This window comes from Hypanus sabinus, chromosome 6, assembly GCF_030144855.1.
Source record: "Hypanus sabinus isolate sHypSab1 chromosome 6, sHypSab1.hap1, whole genome shotgun sequence".
Classification (NCBI taxonomy): Eukaryota; Metazoa; Chordata; class Chondrichthyes; order Myliobatiformes; family Dasyatidae; genus Hypanus; species Hypanus sabinus.
Window position 1 is genome coordinate 132,834,476 of NC_082711.1, and position 24,951 is coordinate 132,859,426.

General features: G+C 40.3%; 2 protein-coding genes across 3 annotated transcripts in view; one reads left to right on the forward strand and one right to left on the reverse strand.

The window, feature by feature from the left end:
* Window positions 1-3,100, forward strand: part of LOC132395848 (linker for activation of T-cells family member 2-like) — a 130,009-nt gene extending 126,909 nt beyond the window's left edge. Inside the window, exon 13 of one of the 2 annotated variants that reach the window (XM_059972965.1) lies at window positions 1,754-3,100. The gene's annotated coding sequence lies outside the window, so the exon portion shown is untranslated. The remainder of the gene's footprint in view (window positions 1-1,753) is intronic. The other variant, XM_059972966.1, reaches the window with a different exon arrangement.
* A 10,041-nt stretch (window positions 3,101-13,141) lies between these two features.
* rfc2 (replication factor C (activator 1) 2) overlaps window positions 13,142-24,951 on the reverse strand; it is a 62,635-nt gene continuing 50,825 nt past the window's right edge. Inside the window, exons 8-11 of the mRNA XM_059972967.1 lie at window positions 24,147-24,212; window positions 21,863-21,943; window positions 20,233-20,346; window positions 13,142-14,712 (exon numbers count right to left, since the gene is read on the reverse strand). Coding sequence (XP_059828950.1) covers window positions 14,602-14,712; window positions 20,233-20,346; window positions 21,863-21,943; window positions 24,147-24,212 — 372 coding nt within the window. The 3' untranslated portion in view covers window positions 13,142-14,601. The remainder of the gene's footprint in view (window positions 14,713-20,232; window positions 20,347-21,862; window positions 21,944-24,146; window positions 24,213-24,951) is intronic.

Genomic DNA, 24,951 nt, shown 5'->3' on the forward strand with positions numbered 1-24,951 from the left:
ATCTCTACCCCAATGTCTCTGCAACAGTTCACACCTCCATTCATGAAAAGAGTAGACTACTGACCTTCTCAGTGCCTCTATGACTTGTAACAACCCTCATGTGATTGCTAGAACCATAAACAACTCAGAGTTTATAAGCCGGAAAACTACCCACCATGGATCAGAACAGAAGAAGCCTCTCAGATGAGTGGCAAAACATCTTCCAGACAACACAGCAAGTTCATTTGCCTTGATGCTTGATATACAATTACCTGGATGACTGAAAACCTTCATAGACTTAATCCTTTTTCCCACTTGGACCTGCCTGTGGTCTTCCACAGTGTTCCAGCAAGGACCAGCATTCAGCTTCCATCTAGGCGTGCTATAGACAATGGGACTTACTATTGAATTCAATAATTTCCTGTTGATATCATAACTGGCCAGTTCTGCTGCAACATTAATTCTATTTTCTCTCCAGAGTGGCAAATCTCCTAATGTCTCTTGTTCTCTCTAACTTTCCTCATTGACGTCTCTATAACCACCGGGATGTCCAGTAAGAATTGGACTAGGGATGAGTGTTACTGAGGTCAGGATGGTTTGGGATCATATCGAATAGGAGTGCACTGGAGAAGTCCAGTTAACTGTTTGTACAAATAGTTAATTTTATAATGGATGAAATGAAATTCTTGGTACTAATGCTTTACTAGGAAATTAAAGATGTTTTTGAATTAGTTTAAGAGGGATGGGATGAGCCTTATTGAATGGCATAGTAGCGCTGATTCCTAGCGCTATTTGTGTGGAGTTTGCATGTTCTCCCTGTGACCATGTGGATTTGCTCAAAATGCTCTGCTTTCCTCTCACAATCCAAAGACACGCTGGTTGGTAGATTAATTGACCACTGTATGTATGTAAGTGGTAGGAAACTGTGGTAGTTAACAGAGAAAGGGGAAGAAATCGTAGGAAAATAGGTGGGAGAAGAGGAGTGATGGGATTTCTCTGAGGGTAGACATAGACTTGACGGTCAAAGAGCTTCCTATGTCGTAAGGAAATACAAAGTATGGTAAAGTTCACTTGTGTGTTTAGTACAAAAGAGCTGCAGAATTTTGGAGCCTGCCTTTAAGAGATTGACTAGAATAATGTCATTGTGAGGAAATTAAAACAAAAGCTGAATGAATTGGAAATTAAAAACAATACAACACTAGAAAGGTTTACTCAATGTCAAGAGTCTGTAAGAACCAATAATCTGATATTTAATATAATCTGTAGTTGAACTTTTAAAACTGCTCAGATTTCAAAAATGACTTCTTGATTCAGTACAGTGAAAGGCTACCTAGATTGTTATTTACATAGCATTGTTTTCTAAGATAGTACTTATAAACAGAAATTCTGCAAGAACAAGGAAAAGAAACATCCAGCTATAGAAGGAGATTCTGGCTAACTCTGTAACTCTCTCTACAGATGCCACATAAATTGCTGTGTATTACCTGGCAATTTTTATATTTCTGAATTTTGGTATTTAAGGCTAGAGTCAGGATTAGGAATAATTGTGAATTTCAGCCCACTTTAACAAGTTGAAGTACACAAGCTGAAACTCACTGTTTCACATTCCCTTAAAGTTCACTGGGTTCACTGGAAAATTGATAGCAAAATTAAGTGCTTGCATATTAAGAGTCTGTCAGAAGTCCTGAAAATCTAGCACCACTGATGGTGGAAGATTATTTAAGTTTTATTTATATATTTAGTTTAACATAATTAACCATACTATTTTCTTTAGCAGACATAGAAAAACAGTATTCCAGACAACGCCAGCTATTGTCCTATGAATTCAGATGGACTATTTGAGGAGAGAATTATTCTGCAAACCTCTGGAGAATTCCTTACAGCTACTCAGTACACAAAGCTGGTTTGTGTGTTTCAGTTCTGCTAAGAACACTTTCAAGTCTCAAATGTCATGGACATTTAGCTACCAGGAATCCATTAATTTATTGCTGTAGGAGAATCCTATTCAGACGGTTCCCCAGACAAACCTGTTAATTCCACTCCATGTAAAATCGTTTCCTCTGAATTATAAGATCTCAATACTGATTCTTTGTACCTGCTCTGCTGTGTATCATTCAGTTGTCACCGGCAAACATTTAGGGCTGACTTCAGTTCCCATCGTGATTGCTGCAAAAGACTTACCATCATTTCTCTTCGTCAGTTAGCTATTATAGGATTTTAAATTATTGTATCTATTTTCAAATTTAACATTCATGTAAATTCTAAGCCAGTCTCAAACTTTCCTTAGACTTAAGTTTCTGAACTGTATCAAGACACTGCTGATGAAAATTATTTTGATGTTGCATTGTATTAAACTGTGCTTTGTAGTAGGTCTTTCTGTACACCAGCCAAATCTTGTGCACAGTTCCCTAGAATTCATGACATAATTCTAATATTTTAAGCTATTATGGATCATGTAGAAAATGTTATACTTCATCAAGTGATTGCCATGTTAACTTTTGTTTATACCTTCAAACTACATATTAAATAACTAAGAGCTTTTGATTGGATGACTTGGTGGTCTATTAGTGGGGTGATTTAAACTTAAGATGTTGCAGACACTCAGGCAATCAACTTTGGGTCATTTGTTCTTTCTAGCTGCATCAGAACTGGCCATTTGGATAAGTCAACTGTCGGTGATCTTGGCTTAGCTTTTCTCCCTTCATTGTTATCACCTGACCTGTTGGTCACATCCAACAGGCCCAATATTAGCAACAAATAAAAAATAAAGCAACATCATATACATTGATTGCCACATTAACTCATTTCTTTCCACCCTATAACCTTTGTTCTACCCTTCCCTTCTACTAGAAACTAACCTGCTTTCTCTCTTTCACAGGTCTCACTCCTGAAATCTTAATATTGTTCCTCTTTCCACAGATGCTATCTGTCCTGCTGAACATTTCCAGCATTTTCTGTCTTTATTTCCTATTTCCAGTAATGCCAGTTTTTTGCTTCATTTTTACTTAAGTAGCCAGCTTGGGTAAAGTGCTGTGACCTCAAAACAGATCTTTTATGTGTAATGTATGGCACACAAAAACAGGAGGTTGGATTCAACAAAATAAAGTAAACAGAGCTTTTACTTTGTGAAAGTTATTTTGATCAAACCGTTGTAGTAAATGTAGCATTCAAATAATGCACACATACCATCAGACACTGAAGAAAGATTATGTGAATTGGCAGCAGGAGTAGGTCACTTGCCCTTGACATTCTCCACTATTCCGTAAGATGAAGATCGTTCTGATTGGACCCTCAATCCCACATTCCTACCTATCCTTGGTAAACATCCACAGATTCAGCCCCAAAATTCTTGGTGTAGCTGCAAAAGATGCACCTGTGTGCTGTATCAGAGCGAAGCACGTTGCTGAGTCTTTACAAGTGTAGGGCTGGAGCAGGGGTCGGCAACCCGCGGCTCCAGAGCCGCATGCGACTCTTTCATCTCTGTGCTGCGGCTCCCTGTGGTTTGTTAGTTTTTGAAATGTAATTCGAAATTTGAAGATTATGGTGATCTTGTACAATCTAAATAAAACGTTGTGGAGACCCCATTTCCTGGCACATCTGAACCGGCTCACAATTAGCCACCGTTCCGGCTAAGGGAGACAGCCTACGGGGGTTTGTGAGTACGTGTCTTTTGGAGCATCCGCACCCACGGGAACGGGTTGAGGGAGGCTTTAAAGCAAGGCTGTTTAGTTCTAATAAAGTTACCTTTGACTGCAGTGTCTTTATTTTAGCGCTGCGTGTAGCACACCGCTACAACGTGTTTTTTTATCGCTATTAATATACATCACCACTGCCAATGCCTGACACCCGCCAGTGCGCGCTTTCTTTTAATTCTTCGATCCAAGGTAGGCTAACTATGGAGTAACCTTCAACCCAACGTCTTTTTTTCGGAGTTCAAAATGTTTTTGTTGCATGCAGAAATGTAATTTCGTTTTCTCTGCAGGAGTTCATCAATTTCATAAATGCAACACATTATAGTTTGTTTATACATAGCATAAAGGCAAAAAAGAAATGTTGTGCATTGTTATTTCATTTTAAATGTCAAACGGGTTTTGTGGCTCCCAGTGTTTTCTGTGGGAAATGGGTCCATATTGGCTCTTTCAGTGGTAAACGTTGCCGACCCCTGGGCTGGAGAATAGTAAAGGGGCACCAAATCCTCAACTCATAATGCACCAAAGTGACTGAATATGGAATCAATCTAACTTAGCCAAATCCAGTGACACTCCTAACACACACACAAAGAAATTACATCTACACCAGTTTATTTCTAGTAACTGATTAACAAAACTCACTTTTTTAAGCTTAAAAGGAAAGATTTCATACAAGAAACCAAGTTACTATCTTTTCTAAGCAGTAATGCTCTACAATAGAGCAAACTAGATCATCTTGAAATATATTGCAAAGAGGAAACAATATTATTTTAGAGATACATTACCTGGGTTATGTATTAAAAAAATTTATATTTTGTTGCTGTAGTCATTTTACATTTTGCTTAAACTAATACATTACTCAGCCAGACAAAATCCCTTCACACAATGGTTATACACTTCCACAATACAGAACCACCTAAGCAAAACATCAGATAAATGGCTCGGCTTTGTATATTGAATCTCAACTCTGTCAGATTCTCTTCTGACTGCTGATCCTGCTATTTGTTTTAATGAATAAAATAACTTTGGTGGGTACATACAAAACCATCTAGAACTAATTTTGAATGAGGTTAAATTGAAATTAAATAAAGATAAATAGAAAAAAAATACCTGGCTTGCATTCCGTCCAGTTTCCTAAAATGGAAGTACTTGACCATTGCTCTAGCTGTCATATTATGAATTCAGTTATGCTGACAGTTACTAAATATTTTAATTGCCTGAAGCTGAACCACGTCACTCCAAAAACATAGAAGTGGAATTGTTAAATATAAATCTATTCCCATAAAATTGCCAAATAACTAAAGTAATAAATTAAAATGTATCCTACTAACTTAGGCCTTATTCAAGCAAATTTTCATTACTTTGGTCCATTGCAGAATGCATTTTTCACACAAGTAATTCTAAGTACCAAGCCTTCACTATCATGCGATGATACAGGCTACAGTTGGGTTTAAGAGAGCAACCAAACAAAGATTTAAACGATGGGAAACATATTTCAGTGGCTGAAAAGTACAATGGCACGGTTGCAGTTAAATCCCCAAATGAGTCTTACAGGTTTTCCATGTAATCGGCAATCCAAAGAAAGAATATGCCATCTGCAAGAATCTGTATATCCAAAAACGTTCAGTTCTTATCCTGGAAAACAAATATGTTTATATTTCCAACATCAACTTTCTTCACAATTGTCATTGTGAGCATGTGTCTGTACTCAGTTATGACCAAGTTTTTCCACTATCATCCCAGATCATTTTTCTTCAGAATCGTGTAAATCCTCTGAGCATGTGAATTATTAATATTACGGCAGTAACAAAAAATGTCAACATCTTTAACATATTTACTGGTTAAAAAAATATCAGCACATTTGTTTCCACAGAGAACGGTCATGACTGTAATGAAATGCAGTCTAGCATGCATATTTGTCAAGAATCTCCTGGGGCATTGAATTACACACGGGCATTGAATTACACACGGGCATTTTACAAGCTGTGATTGAAATCAGGACTTTGGAAGAAAACAAAAGCATGTATGTGAGAATCTCCCAAGTGACTTATTTACTAGTTCATTGCCAATTCCCCTAAATTGGCATGAATTTATTTTGTGAATAGTTAGATGGGGAAAGAAATAATCACAGGCAAATTATCTGCAATGAATCTCATTAGCCAAGGAATCAGTATATTATGACTATGCTAAGAAGCAGATGTGAGCCAAGAGAAAGAATGAATTCTGCTCTAACAGATTAGAAACTCATTCATGAAGTAAGCCAGGATGCCCTACTAAAAGTAGCAGTACATAACCTGGAAAATTTAAGAACAATTCTACTCTTTCAAATCTACACATTGTGGTCTTCTCTATTTCATCAATGAGAAATAATTACATGCAAATTTAGAGCTCCTCCTTCTGGGCAGTCCTTCAAAATGTTTTTTAAAATTTGCTTCATTGAAACATACATTGAAATACATTTTTTGCATCACAATCAACACAGTCGGAATACGTGGTGGGTACAGCCCAAAAATACCGTCATGCTTCTAATGGCAACATAGCATGCCCACAACTTACTAACCCAACCCTAACCTGCATATCTTCGGAATGTGGGAGGGAACTGGAACATCCAGAAGAAAACACAGAGTCACAGGGAGAACATACAAACTCTTTGCAGACAATGGTCAGAATCCAATCCTGATTGGAGATCACAGGTGCTCTACGGTATTGTGCTAATGCTACTCCACCAAGTTGATGGAGGATGATTGGCTTTCATTCCATGTTCTAAGGATGCCATTTGAGAACTGCAGCTACTTTCACGGATGGTGCAAGAGGTGCCTGATGACGCAAGTGGGGTTTACATACACCTTCCACCATTTATAATGTATGGGCTCTTAATGAGCTCTACATCCTGAATGCTTCTTCATTTTGAGAAGTCATAGACCAAAAACTGCCAGCTGTCAGTAGAGATACTTAATTCACACTTTGAGCCTTGATTCTTTTTTTCTGACCAAATGATAACCCCTTCTCATGATGGAGTTCAGAGTAGAATGTCTATTAAGGAGTCTTGGGTTTGGCAGAAACCAACAGTGTTCATATGACATAGCCACCAAATATATGGAGATCCTCAATGCTAGGGATATTGGCCTGGGAAAACACACTCACATTAAGTTCACTTATTTTTAAAGTGAACTTGGTACACCCCTCCAGTGATGTGACTACTGTACATAATTGAAATGTCAGCTCCAATGCCATTATTCCTTTAGTACTATTAACTAAGTTTCACAACTTGGGCCTCTGATACTAACCACCCCACCCCCGGCAACCGGATCCTCAGTTTCTTCATTAGGAGACCACATTCAGGGCAGATTGGTTATATCATCTCCTCCTTATTGACAATCAACACAGGCACACCTCACTGCTCTATTTTCTCTACACTCATGACTATAGCTCAGCTAAAAAACATCATTTATAAATTTACTTATGACTCCACTATTACTGGTAGAATCTCAGATGAGGAGGCTAACGGGTGTGAGATAGATCAGCTGGTTGAGTGATATCGTAGCAACAACCTCTCACTCAACATCAGCAAGACTGAAGAACTGACTGTGGACTTCAGGAAGGGGGAGGTGGAAGAAGACACACCAGTCCTCAAAGGGGGATCAACAGTGGAAAGGTAGAGCAGCTTCAAGTTCCTGAGCATCAGTATCTCAGAGAATCTATTCCTGGACACAATGTATTCATACAATCATGACAAAGGTGTGCCAGTGCATTAGGAGTTTGAGGGTTGCAGTGTCCCAAAGACTAGTAAATTTCTATAAATGTATGGAGGAGGCTATTCTGACCAGATGCATCACTGCCTGATAGGGAGGTTCTAATGCATAGGATCACAAGAAGCTGCAGAGGATTATAGACTCAGCCAACCTGGAACTGTCCATGAACACTACATTATTATTCCTTTTTGCAATATTTTTTTTGTAAATTATGGATTTTTATGTCTCTGCTGTACTTCTGCGACAAACAACTTTCATGTACGGTTGCAAGAAAAAGTTTGTGAATCATTTGCAATTGCTTTGTTTTCTACATTACTCACTCATAATATGTGGTCTGATCTTTATCTAAATCACGATAACAGACAATCTAACATAATCTGCCTAAACTACGAACACACAAACAATTTTACTTCTCACAGTCAATACTGAGTATACCATTTAAAAAACTACAGCCTCGTTCAAAAAAGTATTTGAGCCTCCAGGATAATATCTTCTACAAAAGCTATTTGGAGTCATTTGTTCCAATCCATGAGATGAGTTTTGAGATCAGAGCCTGCTCTTCTCAAGAAACGCAAACACAAAGAAATCTGCAGATGCTGGAAATTCAAGCAACACACACAAAATGCTGGTGGAACACAGCAGGCCAGGCAGCAGCTATAGGCAGAAGTACAGTCGACGTTTCGGGCTGAGACCCTTCGTCAGGACTAACCGAAAAGGATAATAAAAGATTTGAAAGTGGGAGGGGGAGGGCATTTTGTGTGTTTTCTCAAAAGGGATCTGTTTAAGTGCACCATGCCTCAATTAAAACAACTTTCAGAGCACCTTAGGCTACATCCACACTACGCCAGATAAATCCATAACCAAAGCTTTTTCTCTTCATTTTTACCCTCTGTCCACACTAAAACGGCGTTTTTATCCCCCGAAACCGGAGCTTTTCAGAAACGTTGTCCAAGGTGTGTATTTTTGAAAATGCCGCTTGGGCAGATCAGTGTGGACGTGGTAACTGGAGAAATCTGAAAGCGCTGTCAGACAGCAGCGCGCTATTTCATTGTTTTCCTGAACGCAACCTAACAATTTCAAAACAGACAGCAACGAGACTGAAGCCAGAAGAGTTAGAAATGTACTCAACAAATACTTTGACCCATAACTTACAGAATAAATAAGTATAATCACTTGGCCCTGTTTTCCATCCTTGCTCGTATGAAGGTGGTTTACCTATTTATGCAAGTACTTCTCTGATAATAGATGTGTAACAGCCTAATGTAACATTGTATGGAAATACAAGATAACACTGATGCAGACATGTTTTACACATTTAACAAGGGGCTTTATTAATGCAACAGAGTTAGTCAGATTTTCAATGTTTGTCGTCAGCCAGTTTATACTGCCCGTGAACTCCCAGTCGGTTGCCTCCATACGCTCCAGTATTTGTTTTCTTTTTATTCCTAAGTCCTCCTGTGTGAGAGCCAACAGCTGTCCGTCGTTTTAAGTTTTTCTAGTCTGTAACTATACAAACGCGCACTTTCACAGCAAGATTCGACACCAAACATGTTGCTTGTTTTCAGTAGATGTGTTCTGCGCATGTGCAGTAGATTTGCTGAAATCTCCGTTTCAATGTGGACGGAGATATTTTTAAAAGCACATAGTGTGGACGCCTATCGTTTTTACGCGAAACCGCGTTTTCAAAGTTATCCAGTCTAGTGTGGATGTAGCCTTAAGATGCATAAAGCTGAAAGAGACTACAAAAACATTTCTACAAAAAAGACCCGAGTGATCATCAGTCCTCAGTAAGAGACATTGTTTACAAATGGAGGAAATTCAATGCTGTTGCTACTGTCCCTATTGTCCTGCAAAGACCACACCAAGAGCACAATGTGCAAAGTTGAAAGAGGTACAAAAGACCTTCAGAAATCTCTAGAACTTGCTAAAGTCTCTGTTCAAGAGTCCACTACATGAAAAACATTAAACAAGAATTCCAGAATGGTATTCATAGGGCACTACGAAGGAAACCACTGCTCTCTAAAACACATTGTTGTAAATCTCAAGTTTCCAAAAGACCACCTGGATGTTCCACAATGTTTCTGGGACAATGTTCTGTGGACAGATGAGACAAAAGTTGAACTTTCTAGCAGAAATGCACACTGCTATGTTTGGAGATAAAAGGGCATTGCACACCAGTACTAAAATGTCATCCCAACTGTGAGGAATGGTGGAATGAGCATCATGGTTTGAGGCTGCTTTGCTGCCTCAGGGCCTGGACAGCTTGCAACCATTGAGGGGGACACTGAATTCAAAATTGTATCAAGACATCTTACAGGAGAATGCCAGGGTAGTGGTCCATTACCTGAAGCTTAATAGAAGTTGGATGATGCAACAAGACAATGATATGAAACACAGGAGTAAATCTATATGGTTTAAAAAGATTAAACACGTGGAAATCTGCAGATGCTGGAGATTCAAACAATACACACAAAATGCTGGTGGAACACAGCCGGCCAGGCAGCATCTATAAGGAGAAACACTGTCAACGTTTCAGGCCGAGACCCTTCGTCAGGACCAACTGAAAGAAAAGATAGTAAGAGATTTGAAAGTAGTTGGGGGAGGGGGAAATGCAAAATGATAGAAGACCGGAGGGGATGGGAGCTAAGAGTTAAGAGCTGGAAATTGGCGAATGTGATACAGAGCTGGAGAAGGGAAGGGATCATGGGACGGGAGGCCTCGGAAGAAAGAAAGGGGAAGGGGGAAGCACCAGAGGAAGATGGAGAACAGGCAACAACTAAATATGTCAGGGATGGCATAAGAAGGGGAGGAGGAGCATGTTCATGCCATCAGGTTGGAGGCTACCCAGCCGGTATATAAGGTGTTGTTCCTCCAACCCGAGTTTGGATTCATTTTGACAGTAGAGGAGGCCATGGATAGACATATCAGAATGGGAATGGGACATGGAATTAAAATGTGTGGCCACTGGGAGATCCTGCTTTGTCTGGCAGACCGAGCGTAGGTGTTCAGCGAAATGGTCTCCCAGTCTGCATCGGGTCTCACCAATATATAAAAGGCCACACGGAGAGCACCGGACGCAGTATACCACACCAGCCGACTCACAGGTGAAGTGTCGCCTCACCTGGAAGGGCTGTCTGGGGCCCTGAATAGTGGTGAGGAAGGAAGTGTAAGGCCAGGTGTAGCACTTCTTCTGCTTACAAGGATAAGTGCCAGGAGGGAGATCAGTGGGAAGGGATGAGGGGGATGAGTGGACAAGGGAGCCGCGTAGGGAGCGATCCCTGTGGAAAGCAGAAAGTGGGGGGGAGGGAAAGATGTGCTTGGTAGTGGGATCTCGTTGGAGATGGCGAAAGTTACGGAGAATTATACTTTGGACCTGGAGGCTGGTGGGGTGGTAGGTGAGGACAAGGGGAACCCTATCCCGAGTTGGGTGGCGGGTGGATGGGGTGAGGACAGATGTGCGGGAAATGGGAGAGATGTGTTTGAGTGCAGAGTTGATGGTGGAAGAAGGGAAGCCCCTTTGTTTTAATTCCATGTCCCATTCCCATTCTGATATGTCTATGCATGGCCTCCTCTACTGTCAAGATGAAGCCACACTCAGGTTGGAGGAACAACACCTTATATACTGGCTGGGTAGCCTCCAACCTGATGGCATGAACACTGACTTCTCTAACTTCCGTTAATGCCCCTCCTCCCCTTCTTACCCCATCCCTGACATATTTAGTTGTTTTTCTCTCTCTCTCTGTCCATCACTCTGCCTGTTCTCCATCTCCCTCTGCTGCTCCCCCACTTCTTTCTCCAGAGGCCTCCCATCCCATGATCCTTTCCCTTCTCCAGCTCTGTATCACTTTCGCCATTCACCTTTCCAGCTCTTAGCTTCATCCCACCCCCTCCGGTCTTCTCCTATCATTTCACATTTCCTCCTCCCCCACTACTTTCAAATCTCTTACTATCTTTCCTTTCAGTTAGTCCTGACCAAGGGTCTCGGCCCGAAATGTCAACAGTGCTTCTCCTTGTAGATGCTGCCTGGCCTGCTGAGTTCCACCAGCATTTTGTGTGTGTTGTTTGGTTTAAAAAGATATCTGATTTGGAATGGCCTAGTCAGAGTCCAGACCTTAACCCAATTGAAATGCTGTGTCATGACCTGAACAGGGCTGTTCATGCAAGGTCTCCTAGAAATATTGATGAACTGGAACAGTTTTGGATAGAAGGTTAATCTAAAATTCCTCCTCGCCATTATGCAAGTATGATCAGTCACTGCAGGAAACGTTTGGTGGAGGTTATTGCCGCTAAAAAGGTTCCACTAGTTATTAAATACAAGGGTTCATATACTTTTTCCAGCCTGGATTGAAAATGATTAAACAATGTGTTCAATAAAGACATGAAAAGTACAATTGTTTGTATGTTATTAGTTTAGGCAGATTGCGTTTGTCTATTTGTGTGACTTAGACGAAGATCAGACTACATTTTATGAGTAATTAATGCAGAAAACCAGGTAAATACAAAGTGTCCACAAACTTTTTCTTGCAACTGTGTATGTCTCTGATTATAAACTTGATACTGATTCTGAAAAGCATTTAGAGGAGGGCAAGGATCATTGTTGTTTGGTCATCCTTGGGTTTCTTGCCAGCTTTGAGATTTGACTTTAAGATGTTCTTTCTCTCATTAATCCACTCCTGTGCAGGCACGTTGAAGGCAGTGGGGAATCTCATCATCAATAGCTGCTTTTACTGGGAAGTGTCCCTTGGGATATGGGGTGGTGATTGCTTTCTATGATCTTATCATGAACCTTTGGCATCAGAGGGCAGTTTGGCACAGCAGGGGCAGATTGATATTGCTCAATTGTCTTACAGATTGACCACCAAGCCCATCCTATTGTATGCTTTGGTGAACGAGCTGATGTTGACTTGGAAGTCGTGCTAACCTGAGCACATCTACAAACTGCAGCATGACTACTAAGGTTCACATGATCTTTAAAACTAACACACTGCCTTAACCCACAAATGTAGGTCCTATCAAATGCAAGACTGCAGTTAAAATGTTCTATATTGCAAACTACAGCTAAAGGAGAAGATCAAGGTGGCTAAAGAGGAATACAGGAGAGAACTGGGGAACAAGCTTGGGCAGAGTAGCACACAGGAGGTGTGGAGAGACATGAAGAGGATCACTGGCTTCAATCAGTCTATCTGTAGAGGCTTGGGATACAGCCGTGAATGGGCTGATGAGTTAAACCAATACTTCAGTAGGTTTGACAAATGCCCTCCTGTTCACATCCCCGACCCCCAGCACCAATGCTTCCCCTTCCACCAGTTCAACATGTAGATGAACAACATAGGCTACCACGGTCTACATCCCTTCCTTACCCTGCATCTATCATCTACACCTCCATATACCAACTAATGTCCTGATCTTCACCTCCCCAGGCCCCATTTTCAACCAAGTCATCATGGACTCACCTTCACCACTGAGCAGGTGGAAAGGGCTCTGAGGAAACTTAGATACAACAAAGCATTGGGACTGGATGGGGTGAACCCCAAGGTCCTGAAGGAGCGTGCTGAGCAGCTGTGTGAAGTTCTCCAGCCCATTTTCAATCTGAGTCTCACCCTGGAAAGGGTCTCGACTGTGTGGAAAACATCACATGTGGTCCCAGTACCCAAGATGGGCCAACCTAGAGAATTGAATGACTACCGTCCAGTGAGCCTGACCTCACACATCATGAAGACCTAGAGAGGCTGGTCCTGGTGCATCTGACTCCTGGCAGTTTGCTTAGCAGGAGCACATTGGAATCGATGATGCTGTCATCTACCTGCTGAACAAAGCTACTCCCATTTAGATAAGGAGGACAGCACTGTGAGGATCACGTTTATTGATTTCTCAAATGCCTTCAATACCATACAGCCCTCATTACTGGGGGAACATTCAATGCAGGTTGGCACTTCCATTGTATCCTGGATAACAGACTACCTGACTGGCAGACCACAGTTTGTTCGTGTGGCTTCACAGCTGTGTGTCAGACATGGGGCTGAGTGTATTGGCTTCCTTCTTATTTACCCTGTATCTCAGACTTGAGATATTACACTGAGTCATGCCATCTGCAGAAATTCTTTGATAACTCAGCAATAGTTATGTGTATAAAGGGAGGACGGGAGGAGGAAGACAAGGCCCTGGTGAAGGACTGTGTCAAATGCTGTAAGCTGAATCATTTGCAGTTCAACACCAGTAAGACAAGGAGATGGTGGACCTTAGGAAGATTAAGTCTGCACTACTCCCTGTTACTACTGATGGCCAGGTGGTGGATGCGGAGAGGACCTACAAGTACCTTGAGGTGCACCTGGATGACAGACTTAAGTGGAGCACCAACACAGAGGCTGCGTACAAGGAGGGCCCGAGTCGACTATACAGGCCTCACCTTCACCAGTACGTTGTTGCCAGTACAATCTTCTATGTGGTGGTGTGCTGGGGCAATGGATCAACACAGGTGATGCCAACAGGCTCAATAAACTGATTAGAAAGGCTGGCTCTGTTACAGGAGTCAAACTGGACACACCGGAGACCACTGCAGAACAAAGGACCCCAAGGAAAATCCTGGCAATTCTTGACAATGTTGCTCACCTCCTGCAAGCTGCCTTGGCTGAACAGAGCAGCACTTTTAGTAAATGGACAAAGACAACTGTGCTGCTCCAAAGAGCACTATGAGGTTATTCTTATCCTCAGTCATTATACTTTCTAATGAGTCAACCTATAGCCGGGGAAGTGATGACTCCCTGCTGTTAGACTATTTGAGGTAAATTATATTTTATTCTTTCTTACTTCTCTTCTAATATTTGTATGTCTGTGCACTTGTAATTCTACTGTAACACTGTAACTTCTTTTGGGATCAATAAAGTATCTATCTAGCAATGCCTCAAGTACAGATCTTCAAAAATGTTGCTAAAATGATCACTAGGCAATACTGTGGTATGAAATTGTAAAACAAAAATATTTGTCCATCATCAACTCAACTATACTGATTTGGTAAATATCAAGATTGTTACATTTATTACATGAATTTTTTTTAAAGTTCCAAATAAAGCTGCACACATAGAATCCAAGAATACAGGAAGAGTGCTCGTACGTATCTAATGCCACTCAATTAATTTACAAGCTTCTATAAACATCACAGCCTGAAGTTTATTACTCATGGATCAGCTTGCAGGTGGAGCTGCAGTCTTCTGACAAAGTCGAGCAAGTAATCCAGCCATTTGCAACAAGGAATTCACTCCTTCTGCAATCCTCATGTGGGTATACCCAATCTCCTGCAGGAAGAAGAAAATTAGTTTTTTTTTAAAATAAATGCTGGTTAGTTGAATTTTAGTCATAAAGGGCAACCTCTTGTCATTTTGATTCCAAATTTTTCCTTAATTAGGCTTTTATAGTTTATTGTAGCAAACCTCAACAGCATTTTTCTACTATGCACTATTATCTACTAAGGAAATGAAAGGGTTTGTCATTAAAAGATGAAAGATATGCCAAAGAATTCTTAGGTCAGTCATAATATGAGCTATAAAGAAAAGACAGTTCAACCCACGTGGAACTGGTCAACTATATCAAATTTGCTACCATCTTCCCACCTCCCACCATCCACACCCTCAAGTTCACTTAGTATTTCTGACACCTCCCTCCACTCTCTAGATTTTCTTGTCTCCATCTCAGGAGGTGGACTCTCCAAGGATATTTACTATAAATCCACTAACTCCCACTGCCACTTAGACCATGCTTTCTCCCACCCTATCTTGCGTAATGTCACCTTTGCCACATCTGCTCTCAAGTTCAGGCTCTCCATTCCAGAATATCTAAAATGCCTTCCTTTTATCTGCATTTGCTCCTATTCCAACTCTCCCAAACAGAACAGAGATAAAAATCCCTTGTTCCTCATCTTCCACCCCACCAGCTTCTGTATGTTACTCATTATTCTTTGCCATTTCTACCAGATGCAATATGACCCACTACTGCTTTTCATTCAAACCAAGCTGGTTCATTTGTCTCTCCCCACCATCCCTCTGTCCTCACGACTTTTCCTGCAATTGTAGGAGATGCAACACATGCCCCTACACCTCCTTCCTCACCACCATCCATACAGCCCTTCCAAGGTAGGCAGAGATTCACATTCATTTTCTCCAACCTCATCCACTGCATACGGTGCTCTTGAAGTGGCATCCGTTACATCAGTGAGACCAAGCTTTGCAAAATATCTACACTCTGTCCACAATGGACATCTGGAGCTCCAGGTTGCTAGCCATGTCAATTTGCCTCCTCATTAACATCATTGGTCTTCAGCCTCTTTCACTGCCCGGGTGAGGCCAAATGCAAATAAGGGGAACAGCATCTCACATTCCACTTGGGTGGGTGGTCTGCAAACTGACGGCGTGAACACAGAGAACATCAGTTTCAGGTAATTGCTCTCTCTCTGTCCCTATCTCTCTCTCACTGATCAACTCAGATCCTTGCACACCACCCACCTTCTCAAAACTACTCCCCCCACCCCAGTCCACTGTTACCCAGTTTCTTTCCCCTCTACTTGCCTATTATACTACATATTCTATTTGGTGTTTTAAATCCACCCCGCACTGTTCCCAGCTGCCCACCTTCCCTCCCTTATCTGGTCCCACTCTTCATCTTCCATCTGCAGCCCTTTGTTGCCTGCACCCATCAACTCTGTCACGATCTCCTCCCCTCCCTCCCCACTCAGCTCCATCTGCCCTTCCACCCCTGCCCACCTTCCTCTACCTATCATTTAACCAGGTCCAGCCTCACTTCTTTAAACTGGCTTCGACATTCTCAGAACTGATACAGGGTTGTGACTCAAAATGTCAACTGTCCATCTCCCACCACATCTGCTGCCTGACCTGCCAAACTCCCCAACAGTTAGTTTTAACTCCAAATCCCAGCAACTGCAGTCTCGAGTCTTCAAATTACACAATATTTTAAAATCTCAGACCATCTTAAAGCACTTGCAACACCTGAAAATACTACAAGTGCTTTTGAAGAAATGGCAAGATGCAAAAAATACAAATCTGACTACAAAATTAAGCCCAATAATAAAAGGACCACACTTCTCTTACATTTCCACTTGAGTTGCCTTTTCTGTAAATCTGTACTAAATACTGACTAGCTTATATTCGATTCAAACCAGATGTAGCCCTGAGCAATCGTGTCTCATCTCATTAGGGAGAAAACATTCAACTTGTTTTTCCAGAAGAGTCTAAACATAGGTCTCTTTGAGCAAAGATCATGTTATAATAGCATCATTGCTCAATCTTCTCCCCTGATTTCTACTTGCTTCTCACAGGACCAAACATGTGGTACAGCACTGAGTTTGAGGGTTTGCTTCATGATCTGCTCAATGTCACTTCCAAACAAGTAAACTCTAGCCTCAACTTGCCTTATTGTTCCTTATGGTTCTAATAAGATTGGCTCTCAGATGAAAGAACCATCTTCCTACAACTACAACAGCCTAAATTTCCAATGATTTAACCAGGAACTGTTGTCTTAGATCAGAAAGCATGCTAGAATTTCAATCTTATTATAATCACACACAACTAAGGAATCATAATGTGCTTTTTGTTTTGCTGGTGGGGGCTGCGGGGGGAGAGGGGGGATTGTTGCTCACCGCCGCTTATGTGCAGGGGGGGAGCTTTGGGGTTCTCATGTTTAGCTGTCGTTCATTCTTTGGGGCACCTCTGTTTTTGTGGATGTTTCGCGAAGAAAAAGCATTTCAGGATGTATATTGTATACATTTCTCCGACATTAAATTGAACCTTTGATAATCTATAAAACAATTACAAAAATGCTAAAAAAAAATCAGGCCTACCACAAAACTAGACCCATCTCACTCAGAAAGCTCGTTAAATTAGCGTAGTTTATTTCAGTATACAAATTTACTTCTTGATATTCAATTTATTAACAAGTTGACCTACATACAAACAAGCATCCCAAAAAGTTTAGATGAAAGCTGCTACACAGGTTGACTCTGTGGTTAGGAAGGCATACAGTGCATTGGCCTTCATCAATCGTGGGACTGAGTTTAAGAGCCAAGAGGTAATGTTGCAGCTATATAAGACCCTGGTCAGACCCCACTTGGAGTACTGTGCTCAGTTCTGGTTGCCTCACTATAGGAAGGTTGTGGAAACCATGAAAAGGGTGCAGAGGAGGTTTACAAGGATGTTGCCTGGATAGGGGAGCACACCTTATGAGAATAGTTTGAGTGAACTCAGCCTTTTCTCCTTGGAGCGATGGAGGATGAAAGGTGACCTGATAGAGATGTACAAGATAATGAGAGGCATTGATTATGTGGATAGTCAGAGGCTTTTACCAAAGGCTGAAATGCCGAGCACGAGATGCCTAACTTTAAGGTGCTTGGAAGTAGGTACAGAGGAGATGTCGGGTAAGTTATTTTCTCCCCCTCGCAGAGAGTGGTGAGTGCATGCAATAGGCTTTTGGCGGTGGAGGCGGAAACAATAGGGTCTTTTAAGAGACTCCTGGATAGGTGCATTGAACTTAGATAAACAGAGGGCTATGGGTAAAGCCTAGGTAGTTTTAAGGTAAGGACATGTTCGGGACAGCTTTGTGGGCTGAAGGGTCTGTATTGTACTGTAGTTTTACTATGTTTCTAAAAGTTTTTGATTCCACCAATTGAATGTGGATACACTAGCTGTTACATAAAATGGCTTTATTTAGCAAAAAAAACGATCACTTTTAATGATCTTAAAAGGTCAACACCATTCCTCAGCAAATTTTTTTTTAAATGGAAAACCCCGAAGTTTCATTGTGGTAATCAGTTGTGCTAGCACGTGGAAGGCTGTTGATCAAATCTCGAAAGAAAACTGACCATTACTTCATCAAGAGAACAACTCAGTTTAATGCAGCTGATGCTCAGACTACAAGCAGAAACATACTGTCAGCAGAAGGTTGCAGCACAGGTTACTGAACAAAAAAACTGGGAGTAATTCTGGGCACAAAGGCAAAATATGCAAGCAAGCAAAATTCACAGGGTAAAAGTGATTTTAATCAAACTAAGTGCATGCTAAAATCAGATTAATTTTATGGATATGAGAAGAATGATTGTTCAGGATATTGTGATAAAGATATTGGCAATTAATCAGAAAATGTTGAAGTCAGGAAAGATTCAATCATGGTTTAGATATATTATGCTAAATACTGAGAATTCATAGATAAAATTAAGTGGTTTAAAAATAAAATTTAAAGGAGAATCAATGCAAATTGGGCAGAAGGAAAAAAGAATACACGTTAGTAAAACAAATAGTATAAAAAAGTCAAGGCCAAGAACAAGTATACAGAATGACTGCGTCAATTAAAAGGGAACTAGCAAAGGTTTTTATGAATATTGCTGGGTGAAATAACTTCTAACATTTTTGCTGAACCTTGAGTTCACTCAGACATGTGAAGGATCACAGCTGATACAAATATCTAATATTAAAAGTGTGGCAAATCGGCACAGTTAGTACAGTGCCAGAGAACTGAGTTCAATCCGGACTAGGGATGGCGTCTGTGTGGAGATTTCTCGTTCTTCCTGAACCATTCCCAACCTTAAACTGAGCAGATTTCTGTCACAAACAAGAGAAAATTTGCAGATGCTGGAAATCCAAGCAAAACACACAAAATGCTGGAGGAACTTAGCAGGCCAGGCAGCATCTATGGAAAAGAGTACAGTTGATGTTTCGGGCCGAGACCCCTTGGCAGGTCTGGAGGGAGCAAACTGAGGAGTAGATTTAAAAGGTGGGAGGAGGGAAGAGAGAATCACAAGATGACAGGTGAAACCGGGAGGGGGAGGGATAAAGTAAAGAGCTGGGAAGTTGATTGGTGAAAGAGATACAGGGCTGGAGAATGGAAGAATCTGATAGAGCAGAACAAAAGGCCAAGGAAGAAGAGGGGAGGAGCTCCAGAGGAAGGCGATAGGCAGGCAAGGAGGTAAGCTGAGAGAGGGATGAGGACACTTAGGTTGGAAGAACACCACCTTATATTCCATCTGGGTAGCCTCCAACCTGACTGCTTCCAGTAATGCCAGCCCTATATCCCCCACCATTTCTCATCCCCTTTTCCCTTTCTCAGCTCATCTCTTTGCCTGTCCATCGCCTCCCTCTGGTGCTCCCTCCCCCTCTTTTTCTTCTTCCATAGCTTTCCGTCCACCTCCTTCTCCAGCCCCGTATCTCCTTCCAGCTCTATCAACTTCCCAGCTCTTTACTTCACCTCTCCCCCTTCAGTTTTCACCTATAACCTTGTGGTTCTCTCTCTTTCCCCTCCCTCCACCTTTTAAGTCTACTCCTCAGTTTGCCTTTCCTCCAGTCCTGCCAGAGTCTCAGCCCAAAACGTCAGCTGTACTCTTTTCCATAGATGCTGCCTGGCTCGCTGAGTTCCTCCAGCATTTTCTGTGTTGCTGAGCAGATTACTGGCCATTTTGGAGGGTACATGAAGAACAGACTGGGTAAAGGTGGTAAATCAACTTTCCTGAAGCAAACTGGTGAATTCAGGAGTTTGGCATATTAATTCCACAACTACCATGATGGGATTTGAACTGAGAACCTTGGATTCCTAATCTAGACCTCTGGATAAATAGTCTGGCAATATCACTGCCACTAATCCAACACAGTGCCCAACACATTCGACAACATACTGCTGTGTGTTCAAGTTTTGGTGTGCAGTCAAATCCCGAACCCAGGGGAAAACTACACTTGAGTAATTAAAGATCACCGTTAGAGAGATTTGCTCAAGTTTGTACTTAAAGAAACTTCAATTGCATATACTTCAACACTTCTTACCTTTATAAATTCCAGTTTCAGGTACTCCTGCATTTGGAAAGTCTTACAGACTCTGAAGATGTTACCAATGATGTCCTCAGGTGAATAACCCAATTTCCAGAGATGAGCCACAACCTATAATAAACAATGTAGAAAGGGATTATGAGGAAAGGCTGATGGCACACTCCATTGTTGTTTTATTATTGATATTTTTATTATTATTTATTCTTATTTTACAAAGCAGCACAGCATATCACAGAGCAGATACAGTATAGCATATGTACACAGCCATCCCACGACAGGAAAACAAATAAGACTTAGAAGCAGAAATAAGTTCTAATTTAAGTTTAAATTAACATACAACCAAAATTGATCCCACGCATCTTACACTCCATTGTTAAATGCCAAGAATCACAGGGGATAAAACTTCAATTTCATGGGCAGCTAACTAAGAAACAAAATAAAATGCTAGCTAGCTAATGTGCAAATGAGGGAATAATATAGAAGAGGTGAAGTGACAGTATTGTGGAAACTTTTAAACAAGTAACAGATTAGAGAGGGTAGTACACAGAAAACAGTGATTTGAAAAGGAAAGAAACGAGTCTCATATGGATTAAACAATGGCAGTAAATGGCAGAGAAATTGAGGGTGAGTTAATTATCACAATGCTTCAGAGGAAATTCTCTAAGGTCGCCATGATATTTTATGCATGTAAGGAAGGGCGTAAGAGATGGCTGTTCCTTGTGAAGATTTTTTTGTTCAGTCTATTAGAAATACATTAGATTCTAGTTAATTAGACCATTGGTTAATTGGGGCAGCCGCTTATTTGGGACAATTCTTAAATAACAAAAACTAATTGAGAAAATAGGCAGAATTCCTTTTGTTCATTTTAGACACTAACCCACTTAATTGGGACTGGAATAGTTTTTAACAAACGTCAGCCGCATGCACTTTCGTGGCCATTAAACACTACACCATACTTCAAGCGGACAGTTTTTAAATATCACCAGATGGATATATTTGTCTCCAAAAAGCAGTGATTTTTGTCAGATTGTCGGCGAGAATAAGCAGCAAAACAATTCAGAACTGTTTTGCTCTGTAGTTTCAGGCATTCAGGCTTGGAGATGCCAGAAATAGCCAGGAGTGAAAATGACACAATGAAATGAATGAAAATGTAAATGTAACAAAAGAGAGCAATGTCGATGAATTCCTCCATCAATAGTATCAAGAACTAGTATAGCTTTATAGTAGTATTGATTGTGTTCCACTTTGTTCTGTATTTAATCTAAATACACAATTTGTTATTCAGTTTGTCTTTTTTTTAAAATACGTTTTTAACTATTTCCATGAAACAGTGTAATTTGGACAGCCTCTTAATTGGACCAAAATATACAGGTCCTGATGTGTCCCAATTAACCAGAATCCACTGTAACTTGAATAAGCAGAATAACATGAGACTAGGAGGGAATTTGGCAATGATACAAATAAATGTAGAAATGAAACACTTACACATGACACATTAATTCCTTATATATCTTTACACTTCTTCATGATGTAGTGTCCTATAAATGCTTAGGGAAAACAGAAAAGCTTATATTGAGACAGACCGAAAGATGATTAAATTTGGCAAATGACCCTCTGAACAACCAACCTTGTATGCCTCATCAATATTTGCATTAACACAGTGCTGAATCATCTCTTTCACCAGGAGAGGATGAGGTTCATCACACACCTATTAAAAAAGCAGCGTAGTTGAAGAGAGAACAAAAAAAGTATAACATCTTGTTTTTGTAAAATAGCTATTAACTCTTCAACCTAGGGATTTACCAAGGTCATTGTTTGAATTTTACTTGATTTCAATAATAAGTAAAACCAAAAACTCAATCAATAGCTTTGCAAATCATGCAAGTCAATTGGTCTGCATATGGCTGACAATTGTGTGTAAACATTGTAGTGGTTTTCAACATTCCCTGATAGCACTAGATACAACATAATAAATCTATTTTTTTTTAAGTGTTACTTAAAATAAAGGTGAAAATATATTTATATTGCAACCTAGCTTTATGTCAAGTTATTAAACAGCCCTTGAGAGCCAATTATTTCTAGAAAGAGTATTACCTTGGCTCTACATTGTACAATACTAATGGATGAAAATCTAGCCCTTTTGGATTAATATAGAATAGTACAGCACAATATAGGCCCTTTGGCCCTAAATGTTGTGCCAACCTTTTAACCTACTCCAAGATCAATCTAACTCCATCAAGATAGCACTTTACTGGACCCCTGAAGGGTGGAGGAAATGCAGGAGACTAAGGTGGCCAAGGACCAACAGAGATGGAAGACTTTCATTGCTGCCCTAAACACCAGTGAGGTATTGAGAATGTAAAATCAACCTAAAGCTTCCCTCTCACATAGACCTCCATTTCTCTTTCACATTCATGTGCTTATTAAAGAGTCTCTTAATATCTCCCTAATGTATTTGCCTTTACCATCACCCCTGGCACTCACTACTGTGTGAACAATCCTACCTCTGACATCCCCAATACTTTCCTCCCATCACCTTAAAACTATGCTCTCTCATATTATATATTTCCACCCCAGGAAAAAAGGTGTTCGGTGTCTACTCTATGCCTCTTATCATCTATCAAGTCACATTTCTATCAAGGCACTTCAAATCCTCTTCATTCAAAATAGAAAATCCCCAGCTCGCTCAACCTCTCATATTACATGTTCCTTAATCCAGCAGTATCCTGGTAAATCTTCTTTGCACTCTCTAAAGCTTCCTCAACCTTCCGATCATGAAGTGACCAGAACTGAACACAGTACAGGTTTCCCCCACTATCCGAAGGTAGAGTGTTCCTATGAAACCGTTTGTAAACAGAAATGTCGTAAAGCGAGGAAGCAATTACCAGTAATTTATATGGGAAAAATTTTTGAGCGTTCTCAGACCCAAAAAAAACCTACCAACTCATACCAAATAACACATAAAACCTAAAATAACACTAACATATAGTAAAAGCAGGAATGATATAATAAGTATACACTCTATATAAAGTAGAAATATTGTATGTACGGTGTAGTTTTACTTATCAAAGTCGGGAAGACAGCAAGCCAAAATCGATTTGGAGAAAATAAAAAAATCGGCACGTACTTGCATGCACGAACAACTGCCCACACAAGGCTTCATGGTCATGGTAGTCTTTCTCGGAGTTAACACAGGTATAAAGCGGGTGCCTTTTTCTCGTAAAAGCGAAAATCCTCTTTGGTTAGCGAAAACAGGTACTAACGTAGGTCTTTTATAACAGCGAGCTGTCATAAAGCGAACGTTCAAAAAACGGGGAACACCTGTACCGCAAGTGTAGTCTAACCAGAGTTTTATAGACCTGCAAAGTTATCTTGTGGCTCTTGAACGCAATCCCCCCAACACACCATAATAAAAAGCAAGCTTTGTTGGGCTGAATGGCCTGTTCTTGTCAAAAACATTCTAATGTTCTAATATCTTATGTGGTAAGATTGGGCAGGCTAGGCTTGCATCCTGTTAATGTTTAGTATTCAGAGGTTAGCGAGAAAACAATCAAAATATGTAAGCTCCTTAAGAGTTTTAAATATTGAGTGTGGAAAAGATTTCATCTCTGGATGTGATATGTCTGATATTCAGGAGGTTTTTGATGAGGTCCCAGATTACAGGTTGGTAGGTATTATTAAAGCATGTAGAATTATGTGTAATACATTGGCATGGACTGAAAATTATTTGACAAATTAGAAATAATATGGTAATAATGGGTCACTGTGGGGAGAGACAAATATGCCACAATTTTATGAAATGGCAGAGGAGACACCTAATTTATTCATATGCATACATTCAAATGCAAGTTCAGAGAATGTGAAAAATGCTCCACAAATTCAATGTTTTCCTTCCACAACAATGCACTTACCTTGAAAACATTGTCACTGTTCACAAAATCAAATCCTGAATGTGTTGATTGCAAGTTGTTCAGAGCCTGGTAAGATTTGAAAATAAGTTAATCTACATGCCAAAAGTTGAAAAACAATAACTAAAATATGCATAATTCAGAATATATACATCAGAATTTGTGTTCAAAAAGAGCTTGGAAACATTCAAATCTTACTCTACTTTTAATGCGAAGGAAATCTAGACAGACAAAATTCTAGAATATTGGTTCAAATCCGTTTATTATTAACCATTTCAAGTTGCAAATATGAACATTACATGGTTAAACAGCAGCATCCCATCACAAAAGTTGAAAGCACAGAACTGCAATGCAATAAAAGGCTAATCACATTGCATCAGAATCTGAGAATGAATCTCTTCATTCCTTAATAAAACCAATAGAACATAGTGCCTGAAACTCCCAGTCTGATGAGGTGTCACCAGCTATAAGCAGAGACTAATTCTAAGCAGAGAGCTACAGAGTGCTTACACCATACTTGTCAAAAAGAACCTTCTTTGATGTACAGTTCCTATAAAAAGTACTCACCCCCTTTGGAAGCTTTCATGTTATATTGTAACACAGTGGATTAATTTGGGTTTTTTTGACAAGGATCAACAGAAAAAGATTTTCATGTCAAAGTGAAAACAGATGTCTACAAAGTGATTTAAATTAATTACAGATATAAAATAATTGTTTGCACAAGGATTCACCCCCTTTAATATAACACACCAAATTATCACTGGTGCAGCCAATGGTTTTATAAGTCACATAATTAGTTAAATAGAGA